This window comes from Neofelis nebulosa, chromosome 8 (assembly GCF_028018385.1).
Source record: "Neofelis nebulosa isolate mNeoNeb1 chromosome 8, mNeoNeb1.pri, whole genome shotgun sequence".
In the NCBI taxonomy this organism is placed as follows: Eukaryota; Metazoa; Chordata; class Mammalia; order Carnivora; family Felidae; genus Neofelis; species Neofelis nebulosa.
The window spans coordinates 107,910,708-107,936,642 of record NC_080789.1 but is presented as its reverse complement, the minus strand read 5'-3'; the positions used below and the strand labels follow the sequence as shown (position 1 = coordinate 107,936,642).

The following is a 25,935-nucleotide window of genomic DNA, read 5'->3' as shown; positions in this document are numbered from 1 at the left end:
CAGAGATCCCAGCTCAAACTGCTGAATGGATGTTTAAGTGACTAACAATTCCCTGAAAGCCTGGACACCTTCCTGAGGTCCTTCCTAAGCAGAAAAGAAAAACTGGTTTGGAAGCTGAGTTGGAAAGCACTGTATTGAACAATGTCTACATCACCATTTAATCATCCCTACCGCTTTTTTTTTTTTTTTTTTTTTTTTTAAAACTAGGAACAAGACAGCAGGCAAGTCCACTTGGAAGTTGGAAGCTGGCCTGGTGCAAGCATGCAGACTTGGGCCGGACACCAGTCACAGCTACTCCACTGCAGGCTTCGGTCGTATATTGACGGTGGGTCCTCCCACCCACTTGAGCCACTTCTGCACTCTATTTAGGAGAGGGCCTGAGTGGTAGGAAAGTCACAGCTTGGAGGACATCTGTTCTTGGAATGGTGTTTCTGGGTGAAGTAGGATTTTATTAGCCATGTTTCAGAATAGTATGAAAAGAAAGGCATGGCTTTATTTATACATGCTCTTGAAGCTCGTGGCATTTGGCTGACAGCAGACACCACAGGTTGACAGAATTTCCAGCATTTATGCTGGAAAGACCAGTATGAGACTGGGGCTTTAGGGTAGGGCAGGGAACAGGGGAGGAGCCAGGGAAGAACATTAAAGAAATGGTGAAGCCTGGGGACTTCATGATTCCACTTACTTGTTATGTCCAAAATGGAGAAATCTATAGAAGGATGAGGAATTTAGGGAGGTTGGGATGAGGATTAAGGAGTGCTAGATTTCTTTTGGGGGTAAGAAAAATGTTCTAAACTTGATTATGCTGATGGTTGCTGAAGTCTGAACTCTTAAAAGCCACTGAACTGCATGGGGGCAGCTGTGAATGGTATGGTATGTGCATCGTATCTCAACAAAGCTGTTAGGAAGAAAAGTAGCAGCCCTGGAGATAAACAGGACTTAGTGAACAATGCTAATTGAGGACATTTTAGCCTCAGAGGCCAGCAAAGTTAGAATTCAAGGTTTGTGGGGAATGCAACTCAAATGGGAATGTCTTCTGGGCACCAGCACTACACTGGCTAGGGCCATTCTGCCACCACAGAGAGCCCTGGCTCCAGCAAGGAAGAGCCCAGGGTGGTATTCCACACTCTGCACATTTAATGCTTCCTAGAAGCTGGGAAAACACCACAGGCTGGTAGGCATCTGGACCCAGCTTATTGGAGGAGAGATGGAGCCTGAGAGGCTGGCAGCTGGGAGAACTCAGTTCCTTTTCTCCCTTCTCTCTTAGTCTGTTAGGGCTGCTTTAACAGAACACCATAGGCTGGGCTGCTTATAAATGCAGAAATTTATTTCTCACAGTTCTAGAGGTTGGCAAGTCCAAGATCAAGGAGGTGGCAGATTGGATGTCTGGTGAGAGCATGCTTCCTGGTTCACAAACCATCTTGCTGTGCCCTCACGTGGCAGAAGGGAGGAAGTCTGGGGCTCCATCCACGTGACCTCATCACCTGTCCCTCCACAACCGTCACACTGGGGATTAGGTGTCAATGTAAGTATTCTGGAGGTGCACAGACACCTTATCTGGTCCTGCTGTCAGGCTGTGTACGGGCCACACTCTGTCTGGGACTTAGGCCTGATGCCCCTGCCACTATGAGGTGAAATCGCACCACTGGAAAGGACTCTACAGCTAGGAACTCTTGACCCATAGTAACATGGAACTCAAAGTAACTACCCAGAATTCTAACCAGAGTTAACACATTTATTCATTCTTTTATTGATAATCTCCCTTTTGTGCACACATATGCATGGGTGTGGCATACACACAGGTAACCTGAGATACTTGGTTTCCCATTACGTGCCAGAATCCTCATCCCTTCACTGAAGCTTAGAGCTGTGTCTCCATTCCAGGGGCAGATGGCATCCCATTGTGCTTGCCAGGACCCCAGAGGGACAAAGCCTTCAGTTTCTCCAAAGGAAGCACTTTCAGGAACCACTTCTTCAAACACTGGGCCTTAGCATCTCTCCTCTTTGAACCAACTCAGACTTTTAAAGACAGAGTGGTACACTTCCCTCTCTCCTCAAAGAGGCCTGCTTCTGCCAGCCCTCTAAACCTGCCCTGCCCCCCTCTGCCCACCCTGATGTGAGGTCTGTATCTCATACTCAGTCTTGGGCGCCCAGCTCTGGTGCTTCCTGTGCTCACGGGGGGCAAGAGGTGTGCGGATGGGGGGCTGCTGCCCAGGGGCCCGCCCATGCAGTCCCTAAAGACCCTGTCTTTGACTGAGTGCCAAAACAGGGGCTCAGGATTTCAGACTTTTCTCCCCATTGAATGCTGTTAGGTTTCACACCACACATTTCCATCCTGTCTCTTTCCAAAACTGAGCTGAGGTGGCTTTCAGGTATGTTTGGTCCTCAGCCTCCTTCTCTGCAGAGCAGCAGCTCCCCATATCAAAGGAATCCCAGGCCACAGGGCTGATGTCCCAAACCCCAGCCTGGCCCACATGCCTTCTCCAACTGGGGCTCTAGCTGCCTCTCCACCACCTCTCTTACTGCTCCAGCCCTCACCCCACCTGCTGCCTTCTGCAACCACAGTGTCTTGGCCCAGGTTTCCCTTCTTTGTATTTTCATAGCCCTGGGCAGACCTCTACTATGGCCTTACTTCGCTTATGACCATCCTGTTTGCTAATCTGTTGCTCTCACTAGATGTTAAGCCCCTCCGTGGCTGGGGCCAATATCTCCTGCAATTTACCTTTGTATCTCAGATGCCTGGCACATAAGAGGTGCAAAATAAATGCTGAATGAATGAAAGAATTAACGAATGAATGAATGGTGGAGACTCAAGGACACTTTGTCACTAGCTCCTGGGAATGGGCTGTGGATTCTTGTGGGGAAGAGACATCATGACCAGAGGGTCAGAGAAAGAAAATTAAGGGGGATGCCCAAGGATCAAGAGGTTAACACTTCAAAGGCAAACATTTCACACACGGACATATGTATACATACAGACACTCATGTGCACACTTGTGTACATACATGCACCCTTCTCCCAACACTCGGGGTCTAAGGAGGCCCTATGGCATCTCAGGCTCCACACCGTCCCAGCCAGAGTTCTTCTGAAGCTCTTGTAAGAAAAGTTGCCGCTGGAGGCTTCTCAGGCTCTCTACGTCCTCAGGCGAGAGCTGCTTGGCCGACCTCCCCAGGTCCTGCTTTTCTCCCTCCTCCTCCATTTCCAGGAGTCCTTCAGGGGGCTGCGGGGAGCTCCTGGAGATGTAGCCCTGGTCGGACTGCACTGACTGTCGCTGCCCATCCTCACAGGGAGCGTACAGGTCTTTGAGGGCTGCTGCGGCGCTCTCCCAGCCCTCCTGGTCCTGGCAGCCCAGACTCTGTTGGAAGAGTGAGAACATCAGGCCTTCGAGCTGTTCCCTCACGTCTTCCGGGAGGTGGTTGGGCGATGCCCTAGGCGTGCTGCAGAGGGGCAGGTCCTCTGAGTCCACGGGGAAAAGGATGCTGTTCCGCCGAGGGCCGTGGCCCTCCAACAGCGGCCAGGCCTCATCTCCCTCTACCACGGCCAAGCGGCTGGCTGTGCTGCTCCCGGTGGCTTGAGGGACAGGCTGCACTGCCTGAATTGGAGGCGCCTCCTCCACAGGGAGCACCTCTGTCTGGAGCGTCAGGGCTGCCGGCTCTCCCTGGGGCTGAACTTGAGGTTCCAGCCGGGACATTCCCCTTCCTTCCTCACAGACGCGCAGATCGAGCACCAGGCAGCCCTCGGAGGCAGGTTCCTGCACCAGGGGCTTTTGCTTGATGATCCCTCCTCCAGGTGGCAGCAGCGGCTCTTCAAACACCTCTTCATCCAGGGATGGGAGGTCCTGGTCCCCTGCGGAGCAAAGGTTCTCGCGCTCGAACCAGTCAGGGCACTGAGCCTGCCACTCCCGGAACCTCTCCACGGCCTCCTTCAGCAGCCAGCCACTGGGGCTCCGCAGGTAGTTCTCACCCGTGAGCTCCCCAACGCGGTGCATCCGGCCGGGTTCAAACATCTCCAGGTCCTGGATTCGGAAGTAAACTTCCTCAAATTTGTCCATGAGTGGGTACCTGGGAGTGATGTTGAAGAGGTCAGGAATATCACTCTCACTGCTGATGTCACGGAAGTAGCAGACAATGTAGGTGCCGAAGCAGGCTGGCTTCTTAAAGTCTGGCAGGATCATGTTCATGGCCGCTGTGAAGAGGTCACCCCCGGGCTTCCAGCAGTCACACCGAAGCTGGACAGCAGGCTCCTCCCAGCCGAGGATGGCCTGCCACTTGGCGCGGGTGCCTCGGGAGCACAGGATGATGATCTTGGAGTTGGTCTCTACCATTTCCTGCTTCTGGCGGCCCACCCAGGTCATGATCCCCACCTCTGAGATGACCTGCTCCTGCAGCAGGTCAAGGGCCACTTCGGTGCCACAGACGGTGAGCAGGAACTGGGCGAACTTTAGGACCACATCCACGTAGAGGGGGTGGTCAGCTGAGTAGACGATCCAGACCTTCCTGGGCTTCAGGGGTGGGGGTGTCAGGCTGCTCTTGGGCAGGACATCTGAGGGAAACAAGGAAAACCAGGCCCACAGGTTCAGGTGTGCATCTGCAATGATCCTCAAACCACAGGCCAGGGGCAGAACTCCTAATGGGTCAGGCCAGGAGCACCCTAGACCAGGAAGAGATTGGTTCCCTAGCCGAGGTAATGCAACTGAGGTCTCTGAATAAGCCAATGTTACTATTTCGCCCATTTTGGCTGCCTGAAAAGAATCACAATTTGACCCCTTCTGGGACAGTGAATTTCTTAAGATTCCTATCTGACCTTTAGCCGATACTTTAAAAAGAAAAAGAGACACAAAGGCCTGCCTATGGAATACAAATATCTGTTATAGGTAGGACCTCTTTTTATAAAAGATGGCCCCTTCCCTTCCTTCTTTGTCCAAGTGATTTAAAAAATGTTATCTTAGCTTTGCTATTTGAGGTCCCCTCTGTGTGGTGGTACTAGGAAGCAGGTCCTCTTACGGGGAGGTCTCCTGAAGGAGCTCAGGAGTTAAAATGCAGAAGGCAACCCACCCATGTCTCTCAAGAGAACCCTCCATCAAGCCTTTGACAGCAAAACACACCAAACAGAGGCCACCCACACCAGGAAATACTGACCTGTACATTTGGTGTCATTCCCGTATTTTTCACGAGACCCTGAAAGAAACAAAAATACACTGGAGCAGCTCTTTTGGAAGAGAAATAGGGACCAATTCACAAGGGCACCTGATGGCATGCTGTCCCACCCCTGACACAGAGCAAATGATAAGGGAGGGCAGTTATTAGATGCTTCAGGGCCTTTGTAGGACCCCGTGCTGTGTGGAGTCGCTCAGGTGTGAATCCCAGGTCAGCCATGAACAGCTGTGAGATCTGGGAAAGTTACCCATGCCTCAGAAACTCAGTTTCTTCCTCTGTAAAATGGGTCTGTGTGGCACAGATTAAATGAGACTGTATATGTGAAGTGTCTGGCACACTGAACATAGTCAGCAGGGGTCACAAGCACTTGGCAGCACTGACCCAGCAGGGACTCTCAGAGCGGTGACTGGGAGTTCCACCCACGTCCCTCATTGTAGCCCTGGTTCCTCTCCTCTCCACAGCTGGGCTGCTTCTGAGAAACACCCCACTGCAGGGAAAGCCTCTTCCTCAGAAGTGTCCTTGCCAGAGGCTTACAACACATCTCCAGAAGTAGCCCCCACCAGGCTGGTTTACAACATTTCCTCCTAGTATTTTTGAGGTGAGGAAGAGAAACAACATTCTTAAGCAACTGTTCCCCCCGAGCTACAAAGAGGGAAGCTGTGGTGCAGGAGTCGGCTCCCCAGTGACATGGCAGGGTGAACGGAACTCCCGACCGCCAAGGAAGACATGCAGAACCTTCATTTCAATCCCCACCTTTTGGGCCCTTTCCCAGAACTACCAAAAGATAGTCAAATGAGTGAACTTTCCTTCATGTCTTCTTCTTCATGTGTTCTTTCGTGTCAGTGTGGCGTGGGGCACTTCAGTAAAAGGTCAGAAGTGCAACAACAGAAATGAAGCAAAAGCCTCTCTGGTGTCTGCAGGGAGCTTTACAGTTTATAAAGTGTTTGCAGAGATGTTAACTTATTTGACCCTCCCAATAATCCTGTGGAGAAGAGCTCTCTCACTGGGTCTTCCAGTGCCTGGTCTGGCGTTCTTCCCATCACACAATAAATAATAATTAATAAAACCTACTCCTGACGAGACTTGAATGTGTGGAAACAGCTCCCAGACTACTGAAGGAAGGGCCCGGGCCCAAGGCGGAGGGGGCAGGGAAAGGCTGAGCCCCTAGGCTAAAGGCCCTTGTTCTCTCCTGCTCAGAACTTGGCCAGATCATTCAATCCTCACACACCCCTGAGGGGGAGGTGTTATCCCATTTTACAGAAGAGAAGATCAAATCTAGGGTTTGTTAAGCAATTTGCCTATGCCTGCAAAGCAGGGAGGCAGAGCTGGGACCCACACCTGTACGTTCTGGGTCTACCCGGAGCCTTCTTTTCACACCATGCTGCCCCTTCACCATTCTCCCTGACCTAGTTTGTACAAGTCTGGGGGCTGCAGGATGGAGTCATTCAGGTTCTCCCACCTGCCTGGCTGATCATGTCTGATGCAGGGAAATTCTACCCTAGCTCCTTCCATCCAGTTTGTTTTAATGGTATTAATTTTAGTAGCAATAAATATAATTATGGCTAACATATATTGAGCAAATATGTGCCAGGCTCTATGCTAAGAATTCATATATAAACATTATTTCATGTCATCCTTATATTTGTTTTACGATGTGGGTACCTTTATAAATTCCACTTTATAAAAGAGGAACCTGAGGCTCAGAGAATTAAGTAATTTGCCCAGGTAGTAAGTGGTGGAGCTGGTACTTGAGCCCAGGGCAGCCTTCCTGCAGGCTGAGTTCTTGACAACTGAGCTTGGTGTGGCCTAAAAGAGGCAAGTTCTGTTCTTCAGGCTGGGGTTGAAGGGTGCCCTCCTAGTACAGCCTTACAGAGACTGCAGCAGAAAGAAGGGGACATAGGAATAAAGAGAGGAACAGAGGGGAAAACCCCATGACCCATCCCCACAGCCCCTGCCCCTTACTGGGTAGCCTCCAGGTCATGCAGATGATCAGCAGGATGACGGAACCCACCAGCAGGATGGAGATGCCCGTGATGAACCCGTACACCCACAGGGGTATATAGTCTGTGGTAAGCAGAACAGCATGAGTGATGTAGCATAGGGGGTCTGCTATGCCAGCCCTGAGCTCCCCCAGCCCCCGGGCCCAGCCCCTGGGCTGTCCACTCTGGCCTGCACCATGACACGGTGATGATCTCCACCCCTGGGCTGGCCTCTTGGTTCAGCCTTGTCTGCCTGGCTCCATCCAAGGCTCAGTCAGGGACGTCTCACGTGGCCCCTGGGGAATGGCCCCTGCAGACTCCTACAGCGCTACGGGAAGGAGAGTGGGGCTTACCTGCGATTGAGACTGCAGTGAGAACAAAGGGAAAACAGTATTCTTAGTTATTAGCAGTGACCACAAGAACCATCATTGCCCCCACTGAGGGCCTGGCAGTGACCTCGGCCCTGCACTAGCACTCCAAATGCCCGGTAAACTGAGTGAAAACATCCACATGGAACACCCAAGTTGTCGGTCTATTAAGAGATGACCCAACTCTCAACCGGGAGGCTAGGTTCTCCTCCAGGCCAATGCAATGTCTGCTGCTTTCTGGTCTGCATTTGGCTGTAGCCACATGCTAGGGGGTGGGTGGCTTCTGAGTGGGAGGTTGGCAGCGGTGCAGGGGGAGGGAACAGGCTGCCAAGTTTCTGCCCTCGGGCCAGAAGCCGAAGCTCCGGTACTTCCTTGGTGTGTGATCTTGGACAAGTTACTGAACATCTCTGTGCCTCTATTTCCTCATCTATGAACCTGCGGAAGGGACCTTCTGCTTCACAGTATGAAGAGTAACAATTTGTGAGGACTGAAAGTGGACATGGTAAAACACTTCATTCAGTACATGGTCCATAACTGTAACTCTCTGACAGTAACAATTCCTGTTTTTTTCAGTCTCAAAAGTTGAAGATCAGAAAGGTTAAGTATTTTGCCCACAGCTACATAGCTAATGAAAGGCAGTCAGGAGTCCAACCCAGGAGTGTCTTTAGAGCCCCACATTGCAGGCCTGAGTAACTCTAAGTAAAATTAAACTCCGCCCCCACCCTTAGAACCAGGTCAGGGTTCAGCTCAAGGTGTTGACTTCATTCACACTCACCCCCTAAAATGCCCCAGAGCAGCCATAAACTTCCTACCTGGAGGATCTGGAATTTCCGGGCAGGGTACAGTTATGGAGTGTCTGAGGCAGTCGTTTAGACAGCTACTGAAGAAGGGCTGGATCTGTGAGAGCAGAGGAGAGAGGGATCCTGAGATGCTGGGGAGACTTGGGGTCCTCTACTAATGCTTTCTCGCCAGCAGGCTATTTGAGAACACACACCTGGCTGGCTGCTCCAGGACCTCCCTGTGCTGTCAGACAGATCGCCCATCAGCTATAGGGGCCAAAGAAGCCCAGCCAGGTGAATCTGGGAGAAAGGGCTGGGGAAGGTGGACATGATGCCTCACCAGGCAGGGAGGCCCAGTGGGGCACAGTGCCAGGTCCTCAGAGAGAACATGAGTCCCTGAGCCGCCCTCCTTTCCTAGTCTGCCCTTCTAGGAGTGCTACCTGTGCATACTACACTCACTCACCTGTACTCGGTGGCGGCAGCACCAATTAGAATCTGACAGGGTGAGCGTGACATTGGACCGCTGGCGGGAGTCCTGGTACGCAGGCTGTAGGGAGAGGAGAGGACGGGTGAGAAAGTGCTGCAGGTGGCTGCTGAGAACGCTGGCATTGCTGTCCACTGTGCCCCACAGGAAGGCCACACACACAAATGCTTCTTGGGTTTCTGTTCCAGGAAAGGCTATGTTTCCCTAGGGCAACTGGTTCATTGTTAATTCATGAACACATCTAGTAACTGGAATTTCTCTTTGCTTTGGCTGCTGGCATCGTGGGGACAATCTGTGTTCCTAACCAACGGCCTGACACACATTTTCAGTAGTAACTGCACCCTGGTTCCATCTTACTTCCTCATCTTTATTTCCCCTTTGTCTTAATACCCACATTTAAAAATATTCAGATCCTTTTTGGAATAGGTGGAAAACAACAACAACAACAAAAAGAACAGAGGACACTGTGGGGAAGGAAGAACTAAAAGGACGGGGGAGGTGAGCAGGGCAGAGATCAATGACATTTCTATCAACTGCAGAATCAACTATAAGAGACAAAGGAAAGATCAACCATAGAACTGACTCTATGTCAACCACGTATCAGAAGGAAAGAAAAAAAACAGATGCGCAGGATTGGGGTTGACTAAGCATGGTACTGAGCGCTGGGCTTCTGGCAAAGGTTCTGTCCTGACAGTGGAGGGAGACTTGAGGCTGAGGGAGGCAGCATGGTACTACACTGGAGGGGTCAGGACAGTGGCAACATTACCTCGGGCACCATCAGTGTGTGCTGGAAGCAGCTGTGGTTCTCCGTGTGTGGAAAACTGGTCAGCAGGATCTGGTAATGGGTAGATTCATTCCACAGGGTGAAGCTCACCCACAGCTGGCGGGCCTCCAGGGTCTCCACGGTGATGTTGGGGTCCCACAGGCTGCCTGCTCAGGGCGCAGACACAGGCTGGGAGTGAGGGGAGGGCATGCGTGCGTGTGTATGCTCCTGGGCAAAGCTCCCCCAGCAAGACTGCCAGCTGTAGTTACCTGAGCCCACGCATGGTGTGATCATCTTCATCCTGGGGTCTTCGCAGCCTGTCAACCCAGAAAAAGGTGAAACAACTAAGCCTCTGCCTTAGAAAGTTTGCTCTTCCAGACACCCGACACCAGGGATAACAACCTGTTTCCTTCTGGGGAGCCTTTAAAGATGGGCCCTTCAAAGCCAGTTCCCAGACAGCACTGCTGCCACTAGCCAGAGGTCCCACAGAACTGGGGGCTGACCTGGTTGTCTCCTCCTTCCTCTCTCAGGGAACCTTCCAGACTCAACTGTACTCCTCCTGAGCTTGCTCTGAGTGACCCAAGAATCTCAGCCCACTCCGGATCCTCCTCCCACCTCCAGCTTTCTCTGTGGGTTGCCTCTGACTCTTGACAGGGGCAGAAACATTTTGTTCCTCCACAGCAGTGTTTCTCGAACTTTCCTGTGCATCATCATGGGTAGTTTCTGATTTAGTCCGGTCTGGGGTGGGTCCTGAAAATTTGTACTTCTAACAAGCTCCCAGGTAATTTGATGTCACTGGCCCAGGGATTGCCTTGAGGACCACTGCTTCAGAAACATCTTCCTAACCTTCCTTCCCCAATGGCATTGACTGTATCATTTTCACTTTGGTTTAAGAAGACATGTGATAGGTATGAATCGCTGTAGACTGACAGTCACTGAGTCTACTACAGGAACAAGCGAGGGGACTGGGGGGATTCACACACTTGACAAGCACTTACTGAGCACCCAATCTGTGCCAGGCACTGTTTTAGACAGTGGTGAATAAGATAGAGTCCCTGCCCTCTGGAGAGCACATTCCAGTAGAAAAGACCAATGAAAACAAACAGCATAATGTAACATCACAAATATATGGCGATAGTATGTCAGGGAGTGATGGGTAACATGAGGAAAAATAAAGCAGGGTAAGCAGATTGTGTGTGTGTGTGTATGTGTGTGTGTGCATGTGCCCATGTGGAGTGCTCTAGGAATGGAGAAGACTGTCATCATCCTTAACAAGCACTTCCTGATGACCTACTATATGCAAGGCACTGTGTGGTTCTGGAGATTGCACAGACCCTGAGCAAGCCCCAGACCCTGTCCTCAAGGGGGCTGGGTTTCCATATGTAGTTGGCTTTGAACAATGAGAAATGTTGTAGGTTGTGGCTGAGATTCTGGGGAGGACAGAGAAATAGATGGTGCACACACATTAAAGGTTTAGATGATAAACCCAGCAGTCTTCTTAGGCAGGATGGATTAGTGGGGGAAGAGGAGACGGTATCACACATGGGATGGTGGTGGATAAATGCAGGTAGGATGTGGGGTAAAAAGTGAAGAATCAGGTGGGGACAAGTGGGGAATGAAAAGGAAAAAGGTGCAGAGCAAGGTGACGAGAGCTGGAACCAGACTAGAAGCAGGAGTTAAAACTCTCTCAAGAGTGGCTTGTCCTTCTGACCCTTCCTGGGCAGGAGCTCCCCAACTGTGGCATCTGTTTATTCCATAGGTATCACATGCTGTAATGGCAGTCACAGTCCAGCTGAGCAGGGAGGCTGATGTCTGAGCCACCTGCTGGTTTCTTCTCCAAGAGCTGAGTGGTGAAGGGAATGGCTTGGGAGGGCGCTCTTACCAGGTACGGGAAAGTTCCTGGACTGGTGGTTTGGGTCACCATCAGGGATGGGTTTGGGCAGGTGGTGAACAGTCACCTCATACTCCTGGCCAGGTTCTACCACAAAGTGGCTGAAGGTAAAATGCCACTGAAAAGAGGGAGGAAGGGGAGGTTGGAAAGGTCATATACACACTTCTCACCGAAAGAACTCCAAGCCCACCCGCCCTCAAAAGATCAGTGAAATGGGAGAAGAAAACAACCACCAAAGCAAGATCCCAAATCAGAGGGAGGCATTTCTTTGTTCTTTGTTTCCTCTGGTCTTTGCTGCCTATTTTAAAAAAGTCTGGCCCCTCATCAGTAGACTGTAGTGTCATATGCCAGAGAATCTGGGGAAAGCCAAAATAGTCCTCCTCCATTGTGAGCCCTCTCAAACTCCAGAACTACAGCGTAAGGGAGCCAGGGAGCCGAGCCAGAGGACTTGGGGCTATTGGGAGAGCTAGCACACGAGAGGCAGTTCTATGCCTTTGCCTATTTTGGGCTTTTCATATGAATGGAATCATTCAATATGTGAAAAAACAAAAAACAAAAAAACCAAGAGGCAGCTAAACACCATTTGTTAAATGACTCTTCCTCCTTAAGGGAAAACCAGGGATCTCTTGAGAATGTTCTGGAGCAGGAAAGTGCAGAGGGAGGGTTATAGATCCCCACTGAGTCTGCATCTGTAGGCACCTTTGTTGTACAGGTAATAGAAGGTGTGCAGATATTTTTTTTCTGGATGGTGCAGATGATGTGCATTGATTCCACCTCTCATTCTAACTATCCTGGTGGTGGACAGAGGTTGGTGGTACGGGGGCGGTTTGCTTCTAACTTGATCTAGGCACGTGGTCCTCACCATCCACCTGGCAGTCAAGTTTGAGGGTCCTAATTACATACAGGAGAAGGGATCTGTCTTGGCTGCTTGTGGTTGTGGGGGATCTGCAAACAGGTACTTTTGCAGATTTCAACCAGCAGTTTGCACACTGGAGCTTGCACCAGAATCACTGGGCAGGCTTGTTTAACACCGATTGCTGGGCCCCGCCCTTACAGTTTGATTCTGGAAGTCTGGAGTGGGGCCCTAGATTCTGCATTTCTGACTGGTTCCCAGGTCATGCGGATGCCTCCAAGGACCATACTTTAAGCAAACTAAATGAGAATGAACATTTTACCATCGGGCAGTGAGCAGCCAAATAAACAGAAACCGCTGCAGAACTCACTGGCTTGTGCCCCAGCCACAGTGGTTCTCTAGGCTGGGCAAAGCTGTTTCTTCCTGGAGGCAGGCCCCAGGTTAATCCGGTTACAAAGAAAGAGAGCAGGAGGTGGGGCCGTGGAAGTCCTTCCCATTCAACTCTCTTTACAATGAACATCTAGTTACAGTTGGAAGCAAAAGCCGGGTGGGTATGTCTGGGAAGTCTTCGGAAACATGTTCTGTTCCTCACTGTCACCAGAGGAACACAATCCACTCTGGAGCCGGACACTTACCCGCTTATGATGATGCTTCAGTCTGGTCAGAAACTCAAACTTGACACACAAACGTTCATTGGTGTTCAGCTGCAGGACAGACAACTCTGCACCCTCCAGGTAGAGGATGCTGGCTGCAGGCCAGAGGGAGGAGAGGAGACAAACAGATGTAGATCAACAAACACAAACAGCGGGGTGTGGTGCTTCCCCATCTGTTATGCTTACTCACTCTTAAAAGAAAATCTGCACATTGTACCTAACCCTCCACTTCCTGTTACTTTTTGCTTGCTCTTGGGCCTGAGTTAGCCTCCTGCCTTGCTGACACTTACCTCCCAGCTGGGCAAGGACAAATGAAACTTTATACTGGGCTAGAGGCAAAGGCTGTGCAAATTTGTGGCTGGGATGTTGGCAACATGGCACGGGTGTCACACATGGCTGTCCCAATCCTTGGATAGGCTGGGGCAGGCACCAGAGGCTGGAGACTTATAAAGAGGATAACCTCCCCCAGGCCCTGGTCACAAATGTGGGGCTGGCTCTTGTTCTGTCATACAACTCTCTATCCCTGGAGAAGGTTTTTTGGGGGAAGGGTGTTGTTTTAAAAAATGCCAACTCCTAGGAGCGGCTGGCTGGCTCAGTCAGAAGAGAATGTGACTGTTGATCTTGGCTGGGGTTGTGAGTTTGAGCCCCATGTTGGGTATAGCAGAGATTACAAAAAAAAAAAAAAAAAAAGCCATTTGACTTCCTTTTCCAGGGTGATAAGGATTTTAGGCTGAAGGAAGGATGGTGGGTTGAGAAGATACCATCATTGGTTAATATCTAAAATGCTGAAAAAGTATTCATGTATTGCATGAAATGATGGAGCCTTTCAGCATGAAATCTGGGCCCTCATGTCTGAGCATAGGACTGGGAACCCAATTCTGAGTCTGGTGGGAGAGCTGTATGGTCTAGTCTGTGGATTCACCTGGAAGTAGGTAGAATCTCCCAGGCAGAATCTGACATGCCCACTCACCATCTGTCTGCAGGGTCCATCTGATGCCAGCTACAGGCAGTAGGTCTCCATGCTGGGTCTGGACAAAGTCCAGGTGGACCTGGACATCCTTTGGGGATGAAGGGGTCAGATTTCGAAGATGGATCCAGCTGTCATCCAGGCAGGTACCTGGAGCCAGAAAAAGCAATAATTAGAGACCTCCATGTTCTGCAAGAACCTGAAGAAACTGCAAAAGAATGAGGCATGCAGGCAAGATGCGCCAGCAGTGGCTCCAAAGAGCTAGATCTTAAACGCTCAGGGGCCTGCGACCCTCTGCTGGGTTCTTGGCTTCACCACACTGCCCCCACCCCTTTCCAGCTTGTCTGGGTCGCTGCAAATCTCCGAAGTCTAAAGGGCATGTTAAGAGAGAAGACAAAGCATGAAACTTGGTTTTGAGATAAAGCAGTGAAATGAGAGCACAGGAAGGATGGGGTAGTGATAAAAGTTGATTCATTTTATATGCCAGGGGTCTCTAATTAGCACAGACACTGGAAGTATGTGCCTCCTTCTTGAAATAAAACACAAAACAGGACCAACACCACAGATGTCTCTCGCCTGACAGTGACAAGCTCTGGCAAATCAAATCGTATTATAGATACACCAGGGCAGCACCCCAGATAATATTTTCAAAACCCAAATGACAATTCTGATTCTCACTTTTGGACTTTTGCATAATGGATATTCTTGACAGGAAGCACAGGTACACACATCCTGGATTCCCAAGGGCACCTCCTGCTGAGGGCTGTAACCCTTATCCCAAAACAAAGTGGACTGGCAGCACTCTTGTCGGAGATCAGCATGGGGTTAGCATTTTATTAACAAGGCAATGACAAGACGAACAAAAACAGATGACTTACTATTCTTGACTACGCAGTTTAGCCCCTGTGGAAAAAAAGAAGGAGGTAATTACAGCTGTGAAAGAATGGTAGTTCACCAGCCAGGCTCCCCATGCTTCCCTTGGCTCCTTCTCATGGATAAAATGTACACAGCCCCCAACTCCCACTTCAGGCCGCTCTTGGGGCAGGGAACCATATTCTCCTCACACTTCTCTTATCCTGCCCTCCTATCCTTGGATAGGAGAAACAGGATGGCAGTGGGTACAGTGGCTGGCAAAACAGAAAGGGCATTTTCTGAGTAACTGGTAACAGCCAGGAACTTCCCAATTTTAAAAGACACTGGGAGGGTTCTCTTGGGGCACCCTGCTGAAAAGGCCTCTAAATACCCAGCAACTTCCCGTCTCCCATCTGGATAACAGTGCTGTAAGAGGAGGGAACAGAAACTATATCCCTCGTTACAGGATCAGTTATGGAAAATTCACCAAGTCTCTACAAGCTCCTTTAGGTGCCAGATCCTGTTCTGGGTGACTTAGATATATTATTTCACTAACCCTCATACACATATGATTAAGTATTGCCCTCTGCCCTGTTTTATAGATCAGAAGACCTAAGTACAGATATTACCTTATGTCGCTTCCCACTTGGCAATCTGTGTTAACTCTCTAACCCAGAGGAGCTCTGGGGAGCCGAATTTAGAAGCCCCAATTACAAACAATAGGAGATGTGATTACTGGGCTTGAGTTTGGCCAGCTGACTCTACTTTGGAAGACACACACACATCCCTGGAGCTCAGTCACCTTCCCACCACTTACCAGCTAAGTGACTTTAGGCAAGATATCAAACATTGCCAGGCCTTGATTTCTTCAACTGTAAAATCAGAATACCCATAACACTAACTTCACAGCATTGTTGAAAATCAAATGACACAAATATAAAGATCATGGGGCAGGGGGTGGGCTGGTGGTGATGGTGGTGTAGGTTTAAGGAAGCCACTTACTTTCCACTTCTAATATATCTCTATTACAAAAAATTTCAAACAGCAGAAATGTATTTGTGTATTAATGATGCAATTAAATAAAGTAATACAGTGCTCCTGGACTGTTAAACAGGCAGCTTACTAGAAGCCCTAAGAAAATCGTTATGAGGAATTTTGTTGGCTGTAGTGCCCAGCGAACTATGTCATTGCCTGCTAAATGAGACAATATTTGTCCAGTGTTGGGCACATAATAGTTGCTCTTTAATTACTGGCTGCCCTTCCTTGCAGCTTGGCATATAGTAATCACTCAAAAAATGGAAGTTATTATTATTACAGTGATCTCCATGTATTCGGATTTGGCAGTGGAGCAAAGGAAGAACTCAGGCGCAGGTGTTTCTAGTTATCTAAACTGGCAAAATGGACCAATCATGGCTTGTGGGACAGAAAGTTGGATGTCGAAGCAGATCAGAAATACGATTTTCGGGACAACACCGAGATTTGGTATATGTGTGTAAATAGGGTGTTGGGGTCAGCACCCACCTTTTTCTGTAAAGGGAGCAGAGACCTCCTAGGTGGCTCAGTCATTTAAGCGTTGGACTCTTGATTTTGGCTCAGGTTAGGATCTCATGGGTTCCTGAGTCTGAGCGCTGCATCAGGCTCTATGCAGAGCCTGCCTGGGATTCTCTCTCTCTTTCTCTCTCTCTCTCTCTCTCTCTCTGCCCACCTCCCCCTACCCGGCCCCTGCTTGTGCTGGCACATGCACTATCTCTCTCTCTCTCAAAATAAATAAACTTAAAAAAAAAAAAAAAAAAGCAGAGAGACAGGGCTAAAGATGGGAGGGGTAAGATACTGTGCCACCAGGGTTCACTCATAAAGTGGATACAGGGATGATATACTTGAGCATGCTCCAGGATTGACTTCAAGCACACCATTTCATCCATACCTAGGCATCTGGGACACCAGTTCATGAGCCCATGGGGTCCAGATTTTCTGTAGCCTGTCCAGCTCCTGGTGATGAATTATCATTACCCAGGGCCATCAAAACCCTGCTAGGCTCTCCTCACATATTCAACAAAATCTACTAGCTGTCTGCTCACTCTAGTGTCACTCTGTTTCCTGGCTGGCAAGGAGATTACCTCCCAAGCACAAGCTCATTTCTCCGTCCACCGGAAACTCCTAGGACCAGGGTATAGCTGAAATCAAGAGTCAGATGCTTAACTGACTGAGCCACCCAGGTGCCCCTAATTTATCAAGTTTTAAAATTATCTTTGTGCTATCTTTAAAAATTGGGTAACTTACCCTTTTGTTCTGTGGTATTGAATGCCCATCAATAGGGAATGGCTGAATAATGTGAGATCTAGTTTAAATCTCACTATCCATCAAGACAAATGGTTGGATAGACTGCTCTCCACTATGGAATATTATGTAAATACTAAAGAGAATTAGTTACATAGAAATCTACTGACCTGGAGTGATGGCTAAGATGTGTTGATGAGTGAGAAGAATAAGTTGCAAAGAACTTTTTATCATATGACCCAATTTTCTATAGAAACAAGTGATGAAAAAACCCTTCCCATATATTTACATGTGTTTGAATATGATTGTATGAGCATATGAAAATATGTGGACAGATATATAGCAGGCTGTTAACACATTGGCTACTGTAAAGGGATGGAAGCAGAAGAGATGGAGAGAGGGAAGATAAAGGGGAAAAGATTTAAACAGAAGAAAAAAATGTGCATATAAGTGAAATATAGAAAACAGAAATATAGAAAAATAAATTCCATTAGAGGTTGTGGCATGTTGATCATGTACATATATCTTTTCCCCTTCCCCGAACCATATGAAAATTCTAGGAAAGGGAAAATTTTATAAATTTTCAAGGACAAAGAGGAAACACCAGTGGACAAAAGAGGTGAATACATTGTTAAAAGCCAAAGAGGAAGGAGGAGTAGACGACTGGCTCAGGCCAAGTGGAGGAACTTGGATCTGAGTTCCTTGCTGCAGAAGGGAATAAGACAAGAAAGAAGCCAATGGCTCATCAGAATCTTTTAAAGAACCAGGTCTTAAAGGTATCAGGTATCTGGGGAGTAGTATAAACAAAGGAACTGTTTATACTATACTTATACTTATATAAGGGGGTGTGGTAAAGTGGTAAAGGTCTACATAAGAGAATGTTGGGAACTTCAGCCTCTTTTTCCCTGCTCTGATTTCAGAATGCTGGCAGCCAACCCCTGGGAAAGGACCTCCAGATGCTGACATTAAAGAGTCCACTGATAGACAGGGCAAGTTCATCATTAGCCTGACCCACTATATTAAAGTCTGATGACCAATAAGCCCTACCTACACAGAGCATGTAATCAGCTTTTTAGGACCTCATTCTTTAAAAAAAATTTTTTTAATTAAGTTTTTCATTTTAATTCCAGTATAGTTAACATACAGTGTTATATTAGTTTCAGATGTACAATATCATGACTCAACACTTCCATACATTACTCAGTGCTCATCATGATTAGGACCTCATTCTTAAAATATTCTCAGACAGCCAAAGAGTATCAGATACTTAAGAAGGGTTTCCTGTATGAGAAATAGATCAAAACATACAAATTAAAAAAAATACTCTTGAAGGGAATAAGACAATGGTAGGAACAGAATAAAATTAAAACTAACAAAATTATAATACTTTCAAAGAGATAAGAGAGGACATGGACAAGGACCGGATACTGTGGTAAAATGAGCAAGCTGGGAATAAAAATGAACCTTGGAAATAAAAAACTCCATAGAAGAGTTGGGCTACAAAATTCAGGAAATTTCTCTGAAAGTAGAATAAGCACAATCAGAAATCAGAGAAAATACGTGAATATTTAGGAATCAATTCAGGAAATCAAAGTATGATTAACTGGATTTCCCAAAGACTGTTATACTGGAAACAGAGGGGAAAAAATTAAAAAGCAAAAAAATCCACTCCAGAACTAAAGGATACATATTTCCAAATTAAAAACATTCATTGAATGGCCTGAAAAAAAGACCCAGACCGAGGCCCCACTTCATGAAACTTTTGGAATAGCAGGAATAAAAAAGAAGATCCTAAGTGTTTCCAGACGGGGGAAAAATAGGTACCATACAGTCAGGAAGGCATTGGCTTTCTTAGCATCTGTACTGTTTGCCAGAAGGCAACAAATCAATGCCTTCAAAATTCTAAGGGAAAATTATCTTTAATCCATGATTTTTATACCCAGCCAAATTAATCAAAAAAGTGTGAGGGCATATATGTGTATATATTTCCCTCATATCCTTATGCATTTTCTTAGGAAACTGCAGGAGGATATGTTCCAGCAAAATGAGGTAGTTAAGCTCTGAGAAGGAAATCATAGGGTCCAGGACATGGGAACTGTAAACAGGACAGATTATCTAGTATGATAGTTGTGCCGTGGTGCAAGTCCAGGTCCAAGCTGGAGAATGTGGGGTTCCAGGAGGGAGTTCTTTGGGGGATGAGGAAATTAAATTGATGGGATATCTGATGTTTGGGGAAAACAGTGTATGACAAATCCGACAGAAAAAACTAGTTATATGGAAAATTATGGAAGATAAAGAATTAAAAGAAATATCATCTCACAGAGGAAAAGAAATTACACCAGGAAATAAATATAATCAAAGGGCACCTATTTGCCTCAGCAGTGAATATTACTTACTTGGTATAAACCCCATGGATTTCATTGAGATTGTGATGTAACTACAATGGGGATGCTGGGAGAAGCAGTGGGAGCAGAAGTATAAGAAATTTAAATTTTTATCTGTTATGAGTCAATAGGTAATATCTAAAATTGACAAGTCAAGAAAAAACAGTGTAAGTACATTTAGAAATGTGGAGGCAAATGCCAGAGGAAAAAAACACTAGGGGTACCTGGGGGGCTCAGTCAGCTGAACATCCAACTCTTCATTTCGACTTGGGTCATGATCTCATGACCCTGGGATCAAGCCCCACGTAAGGTTCTGTGCTAGCATGGAGTTTGCTTAAGATTTTCTCTCTCTCCCTCTGCCCCTCCCCTGCCCGTGCTTGTGTGCTCCCACAAGTGCATACATGCACTCTCTCTCTCTCTCTAAAATAAAAACAAAACAAAACAAAACAAAACAAAACAAAAAACTAAAAGAAGTATATGTGATCATCTCTGGAAAACAGTTTTAGGAAGTGCTGAGGGCTGGGACAGAGATCTGATGTTTTTGGTTTTAAAAGTCTTAGTATAATTTTAAAAGGATCACCATGATATTATACATGCTGCCAAATCAAGCATAGGATCACTACATAGTACCTTGATAAGAATTAATTAAAAGACAGACTTTTATTCAGGACATTACTCCAAACAAAAGAAGGGATTAAACAGTGAGATAAATGGATGAAAACATTAATTTGTTTAGGGGAAGGAATAGCAGACTTTTTCCTTTTAATTTCCATGTAGAATTTCCTTTAGTGTGATGTCTTAAATGATGTAAAAAATGCATTCAGGCTCTTCTCTGAATGCTACTGAGACAGAGCTTGTTGAATTCTCCTCCAACAAATCATCCCAAATTTCTTTACTTCAAATGCCCACTTTAAAAAAGATAGTTGGATCAGAATATTATTTATGAGCTACTTGCTTGTGAATGGCATTATGTTAGCCCTCCTGCAGAAATCTGAGAGAGAATGTTGGTGAGGAAGATGGCACTGGTAGCAGCTAACATTTACGGAGTTCTTCTTTTGTGCCAGGCATCATGCTAAGCACTTTATACACATATTTCATTTAATCTTTATAATAGTCCTATGAAGTAAGTACCGTTATCCCATTTTAAAAAATGTTTATTTATTTATTTTTGAAAGAGAGAGAGAGGCAGACAGAGAATCCCAAGCTGTCAGCACAGAGCGTGATGAAGGGCTTGAACTCACAAACTATAAGATCATGACCTGAGCGGAAACCAAAAGTTGGATGCTTAACTGCTTAACCAACTGAGCCACCCAGGCTCAGTCCCATTTTTACTGATGAAAAAACTGAGGCACAGAGAGGTCAGCTAAGTGGCCCAAGATCCCATAGAGCTAACACTCAAACCCATGTAGTTTTGCTCCAGAATCCTTGCTCATTTTTTTTTAAAGTTTATTTATTTTGAGAGAGACTGAGACAGCATGAGTTGGGGAGGGGCAGAAAGAGGGAGACAGAGAATCCCAAGCAGTCTCCACACTTAGCGCGGAGCCTGATGCAGGGCTTGAACCCACGAAACTGTGAAATCACGACCTGAGCAGGAACCAAGAGTCAGACATTTAACTGACTGAGCTACCCAGGCACCCCCAGAATCCATGCTCTTAATCACTGCTATACTGTCTAAATTGAAAAAAAAAAAAAAGGGACACCTACAACAGGTAAGCCAGTATTCTCTATCCATAGTGGTAAAGATTAAAAGGAAGAAATTTATTTCACTGTGTTTAACTGTGTGCACGTAATGAACATTACCAAGTGCCTGGTAAAGAAAAGTGGGCTCTGAAGCCACATATTGCTCTGATTCTCAGTACAGCACTCACTAGCTGTGTGACCTTTGGCCACTAGCATGTAATCACGCAGCCTGGCAGGTTATTGTGAGTGTGGAATGAAGCTAGCATGTTAGCCCCAGGCAGGGTGCCTGCCACAAAGCTACAGGTGAATGTTAGTGCCCTTGTACCTTCCAAAGCCACAGCCCATGTAGTCTGTTGCTTTCACTCACTCACTCACTCACTCACTCACTCACTCACATATTATAACATGACCCTGTGAGGGGAGGATCTTTTATAGGCAAGAACATTGGCCCACAGCAGTGGAGTGGACCCAGGGCTACAGAGTGGGTGAGCAGGGAAGCTTGACCCAGAGACCATATACTCTGACCTGGTGTGTCCTCTTCCCTGCACGGTACTGCCATGTGCTTTTGGCTGCTGGCTGCTATGTGATATCACAGTACTGAGATGGAAGTCTCGCCGTGAGCAGTCAAAGCGAGGAGCTGGGTATGATGGTCAAGGAACCTGTTAACTGTGCTGGTTCCACCGCCAGCAGTGACCCTGACTGCTGGAATGCTTATACCATGTAAAAAACATCCACAGAACACAACTTTTTACGCCAGGAGTGGCCTGGCAACCAGAAGATAAGGGTTAAATCTAACAGTTTTTCTACCACAAGTCAAAACCACAAAGTGCTCAGGAAAAAAAAAAAAGAAAAGAAAAAAAAGAATTTGTAACACAACATACATCCTGTCTCTAAAATCGTGTGTTAACACTCATACTGACCAAATCCAAGTCACTGTCTTTTCTTGAGGGCTTTCCTCTTGGCTAGCAGTCATGGCAAACCTGCGAGAAAGCCCAGGCAGGGGGAAAGGCCAACCAGTAGGCTGCCCAGGGAAATGCAATTACTTATGGTTTCTCCAGTATTGATTTTTGTGGGGAACTCAGAGTCATCTGGGTTTTGAGGTGCTAAACCCAGGAAGCCAGAAATAGTGCTATGCTTGGTGTCAGTTTACCCTTGCTTTTCCCGCAGAGCTAACCATTCATTCATTCATTCATTCAACTTTAATTCCACAAATATTTATCAAGCCCCCACGTCCTGTGCTTGCAGCACAGAACAGGTATGTAGAAGGCTCTACTCTGTCTTGGGAGAGAGTCACTGAGCGAGAACTCCAACCAGGCTTTGGATAGACATTTGTATTCTGGAAAGTGGTATACACTTTGTGATGGTTCATCCAGGTCTTTCATTATGGAAGTGAAGAAACCCAGGTGCAGGCCACCTACGTTCCCTAAGCTTGCAGAGATTCTAAAAGTGAAATCAGGATGTAAATTTAGGTGCTCTGAAGCCAAGTTTTTGTGGTGTCCCCTACCCTCACTATATTGCGTTGTATCCACAAACACCAGTGGAGGCAGAGAAATCTGAAGGGTGTTGTTTCTTTCTTTTTAAAGAGACTAGTCGATGAAGCAGGGAAGCTGTTTGTTCATGGAGATGAACGGTCTGTGAGCCAAGTGTCTATGTAGAGGCAAGATGGAGGGAAGGCAGAACACAGGAGATGGCAAACAAATTTGGCCGGTAAGTATCTGTCTCCAGCCCTGCTCCTGACTTTCAATAGCTTCCCACTGAGTGATTAAAATCAAACACTTAGTCTAGCTCTTATACCAGGCTATGATGGAGTCCCTACCTCCCTTTCTAGCTTCTTCTCTCACTTTCCTGCCACATTCTCTGGTGCAATCACACAGTTTATCCTGCTCACCCAAGGGCCTGGGCTCAGCCTCTGTCTACCACCTGGACAGCTCCCACTACCCCTCAGGGCTGCCCTAATGTCTTATCTGCCCTGAGGAACATCCCAGCCGGAAAGAGTTTTTCTTTCCTCTGGAATTCTGTACACTCCTGGTTGCACAAGGAGCCCTTGCTACAGGCTGCCTTGCACCATAGTTAGCACCTTCAAGCCTCTTCCCCATCGTAAATGATTTGAGTCCCTGCACATTAGGGTCCCAGGGGTGTTTCTTCATAGTTTCAGTTCAGAGCAACAGTATCTTGTATTTTGCAGACACCTGGCAAACGGCCATCAGAAAATGAACACGAATTCTCTAGGTACAACAGTTCTATACCAAGTCTGTGGGAAGGATCTGCTGAGCACATGTCCCCTACTTTGCCTAAAAGCGGGACTCACAAGGACAGTTCCCAACATTATTCATATAAAAAAAAAATTCTTCTAAATCGTCACTCCCTCTCCACTCTCTTTTGGCAAATCCTCCATGACATTAGATAAGGAGACATATCTTTGGTTGTTTCACATCCTCTGACTCAGATACTGGGTCAGAGGTGGTGGAGGGGAGGGAGCTGAGGAAACCAGAGAGAAAGTGGAGGAAAGAGACATTTCTGAGGGGAGAAGCTGTGGAGGTGAGCAAGGTGATCTGCTGTTTGTTTTTTTCCCCTTAAGATGGTCCTCCACAGAAGGCCACTACCCGACGGGTGGGTGTGTCACTTTCCGAGGGCACATTGGGGGTACTACTTGACGGGTCCGAACTGGATGAGGGTAGCGGCGGCGGTGGTGGAGCTGGAAGGGCGATGTCTTAATCCTCTCCCCAGTCCTTAGGGCTTCTCGCCCTGGGGAGGTGTTGCCCAGCTGCCCGGAGCCAGCCGGCTGCATTCCGCACAACTGTCCCCGTCCCACCGCTCCATCCCCTCGGCCCCGCAGGCTGTCCGGCCTCGAGCACAGGGCTCTAGGACCGCTGGGTCCCTCCTGGGGATAGCGGGGCCGAGATCCGTTGGGGCCCCCAAGCTCCTCAGAGCCTCCCCCTAGTCAGGTTGCCGGGGGACTGGCGGGCTTCTTTGAGAGAAGCTCCCGAGGTCCAGTCGGGTCTCCTGACCTCGGGTCCTGGCCCGCTCCGGCACCGCGGGGATTTGTAGGGCGCACGGCTTGGAGGCCATCGGGTCCAGTCCCCCACTCCTCCGAAGGGCTCCCCCCGCCTCCCTTTCTAACCGGCCTTGCCCAGCCTCTCCGGCCAGGCCCCGCGCCTCCCTCTCCTTCCCCGAACCGTGGGGCCCCGGCGGCGGCAGCGACGCTCCCGCCTCCCACACGGGACGCCGGGTCGGGTTGTGCAACACGCACCGCGCGAACTTCTCTCCCGCAAACTCCCTCTTCTCGGGTCCACCCCTCAACTCCCACCAATCCGAGTGTCTTCCGGAGCGCGCCCGCTCCGAGACCCCGAGCCTAGACTTCACGCCGGCCTGGCCTGGGGCTCCTCGTCCGCTACCACCGCCTCTGTCCCTCACCCACGTCCCAGTAACCTCGGGGCGCGTCGGGGTCTCACCTGCTGGGAGCAGACCGGCGCCGGGTAATCCAGGAGCCGCGGGGAGGCGCGAACCGGGGCCAGCCCGCTCAGGAGCAGGGACAGCAGTAGCCGCCCCAGCAGGGGCCCCGGGACGACTGGTGGCCCGCGGCGCGGAGTCCCCATGGCCCCGCACTGTCGCGGAGAGCTCGCGACCGGCGGCTGGGTCGCTGCGAGGGACCGGCCCTGGGCTTTCCCTTCCGCCGAGAAGCTCCGAGTCGGCTCGACTTCGCCTGCTTCCGGCTTCCAGCCGCCCAGGGGGCGGGCCGCCGAGGGGCGGGGCTCTGGCCCGACCAGCGCTCCGCTGGGTCCTCCTCCGGCCGTGCGTCCAGGTGCGCGCTCCTCCCCGCGCCCCCGGGGCCTGGGCTCGACTCCTGCGCGCCAGCTTCCTGCCGCCCCGCCCACCGCCTCTCCTAGCTCTCGGCTCCCGCCAGCTCGCAAATTTCATCTCCGCGCTTACCCACCAGCCGTGGCGCCCGGCTTTAGCTCTTGCCCGCGTTGCCCGTGCCCCTGGTTAGTCTTCTCTGCGTTTTCTTCTCGGCTCCTGGACGTCAGGCCCCAGCTCGAGACTCCAAAGGAGTCCGATCGATTTCTTACTCCCTTCCCCTCTATTCCCACCCCTGGCAGCTCAGTTGTCTGGCTCTGTTCTGACTTTCCTTTCTTTTTGTCAGTCAGGGGCTGCTGCTGCCGCCTCCGACCCATTTCTCCGTTGGATTCCGGGGGAGGAAGTAGGAGCAGTCATTTCCCACACAGTTGGCGTCGACTCTGGGAGATTGAATTCTTGGGGGGCAGGCACCCGGTTTCGGACCATTCTGCGTGTTCACAACGCCGAAGACTTCCGTATTTCCCGAGACTTACCCCACGTCCGTTGGAGGACGGCCATCGCGACCACATGCTCCTTAGTCTCCCTCCTGATGACTCGTCCTCTGGAGGAGCGCTGACTGCATGCTTTCCTGTCCGGACTCCCCAGACTATCCAAGTTGGGCCGCGTCTCCCTTCTCCTGACTCCTGCCACTGCCCGACCCGGCTCGTGGCTTCCAGCCTCTGCCTCCCGGATTTCACCCTACCCGCTCCCTGCACATTTGCCTTTCTTAAACTGCATTTCGTATCCCCTTCCTGCGTTTCCCCTACACCCACCTCCCCCGCATTTCTCTCCTGGTCAACTCTAAACGCCTGGCCTGGCCTGGCCTGGCCTTTGAAGCCCACGGAATCTAGACGCACTTAGCTTTTCCGTGTGTTTCCCACCCGCGGACTGGAGCTCCCAAGTCTGGGTCGGTGGATTTTTTCATTGTCTGAAGCAGCCGCCATCCTTTTCTGCTGCTGAGGACCCCTGGCGATTATCTCTGTTAGCCCCGCACCCCCGAACAGACTGCTGCTC

General features: G+C 48.9%; 1 protein-coding gene across 2 annotated transcripts; it reads right to left on the bottom strand.

Annotated features, from left to right (window-relative positions):
- Positions 1-1,306: 1,306 nt before the first annotated feature.
- Positions 1,307-25,020, bottom strand: IL17RA (interleukin 17 receptor A). 2 transcript variants are annotated; one of them, XM_058744234.1, is made up of 13 exons: positions 24,540-24,792; positions 14,773-14,797; positions 13,898-14,044; positions 12,910-13,022; positions 11,413-11,539; positions 9,800-9,847; positions 9,534-9,697; positions 8,747-8,830; positions 8,317-8,401; positions 7,490-7,501; positions 7,120-7,221; positions 5,140-5,178; positions 1,307-4,543 (listed from the first exon to the last, which is right to left on the bottom strand). In XM_058744234.1, exons 1-13 carry the CDS (start codon positions 24,681-24,683, stop codon positions 3,045-3,047), a joined length of 2,589 nt encoding a protein of 862 aa, XP_058600217.1. In that variant the 5' UTR covers positions 24,684-24,792; the 3' UTR covers positions 1,307-3,044. The 2 variants fall into 2 exon arrangements, with proteins under 2 accessions (XP_058600217.1, XP_058600215.1); XM_058744232.1 differs by lacking the exon at positions 14,773-14,797 and having other exon boundaries at positions 24,540-25,020.
- Positions 25,021-25,935: the final 915 nt, after the last annotated feature.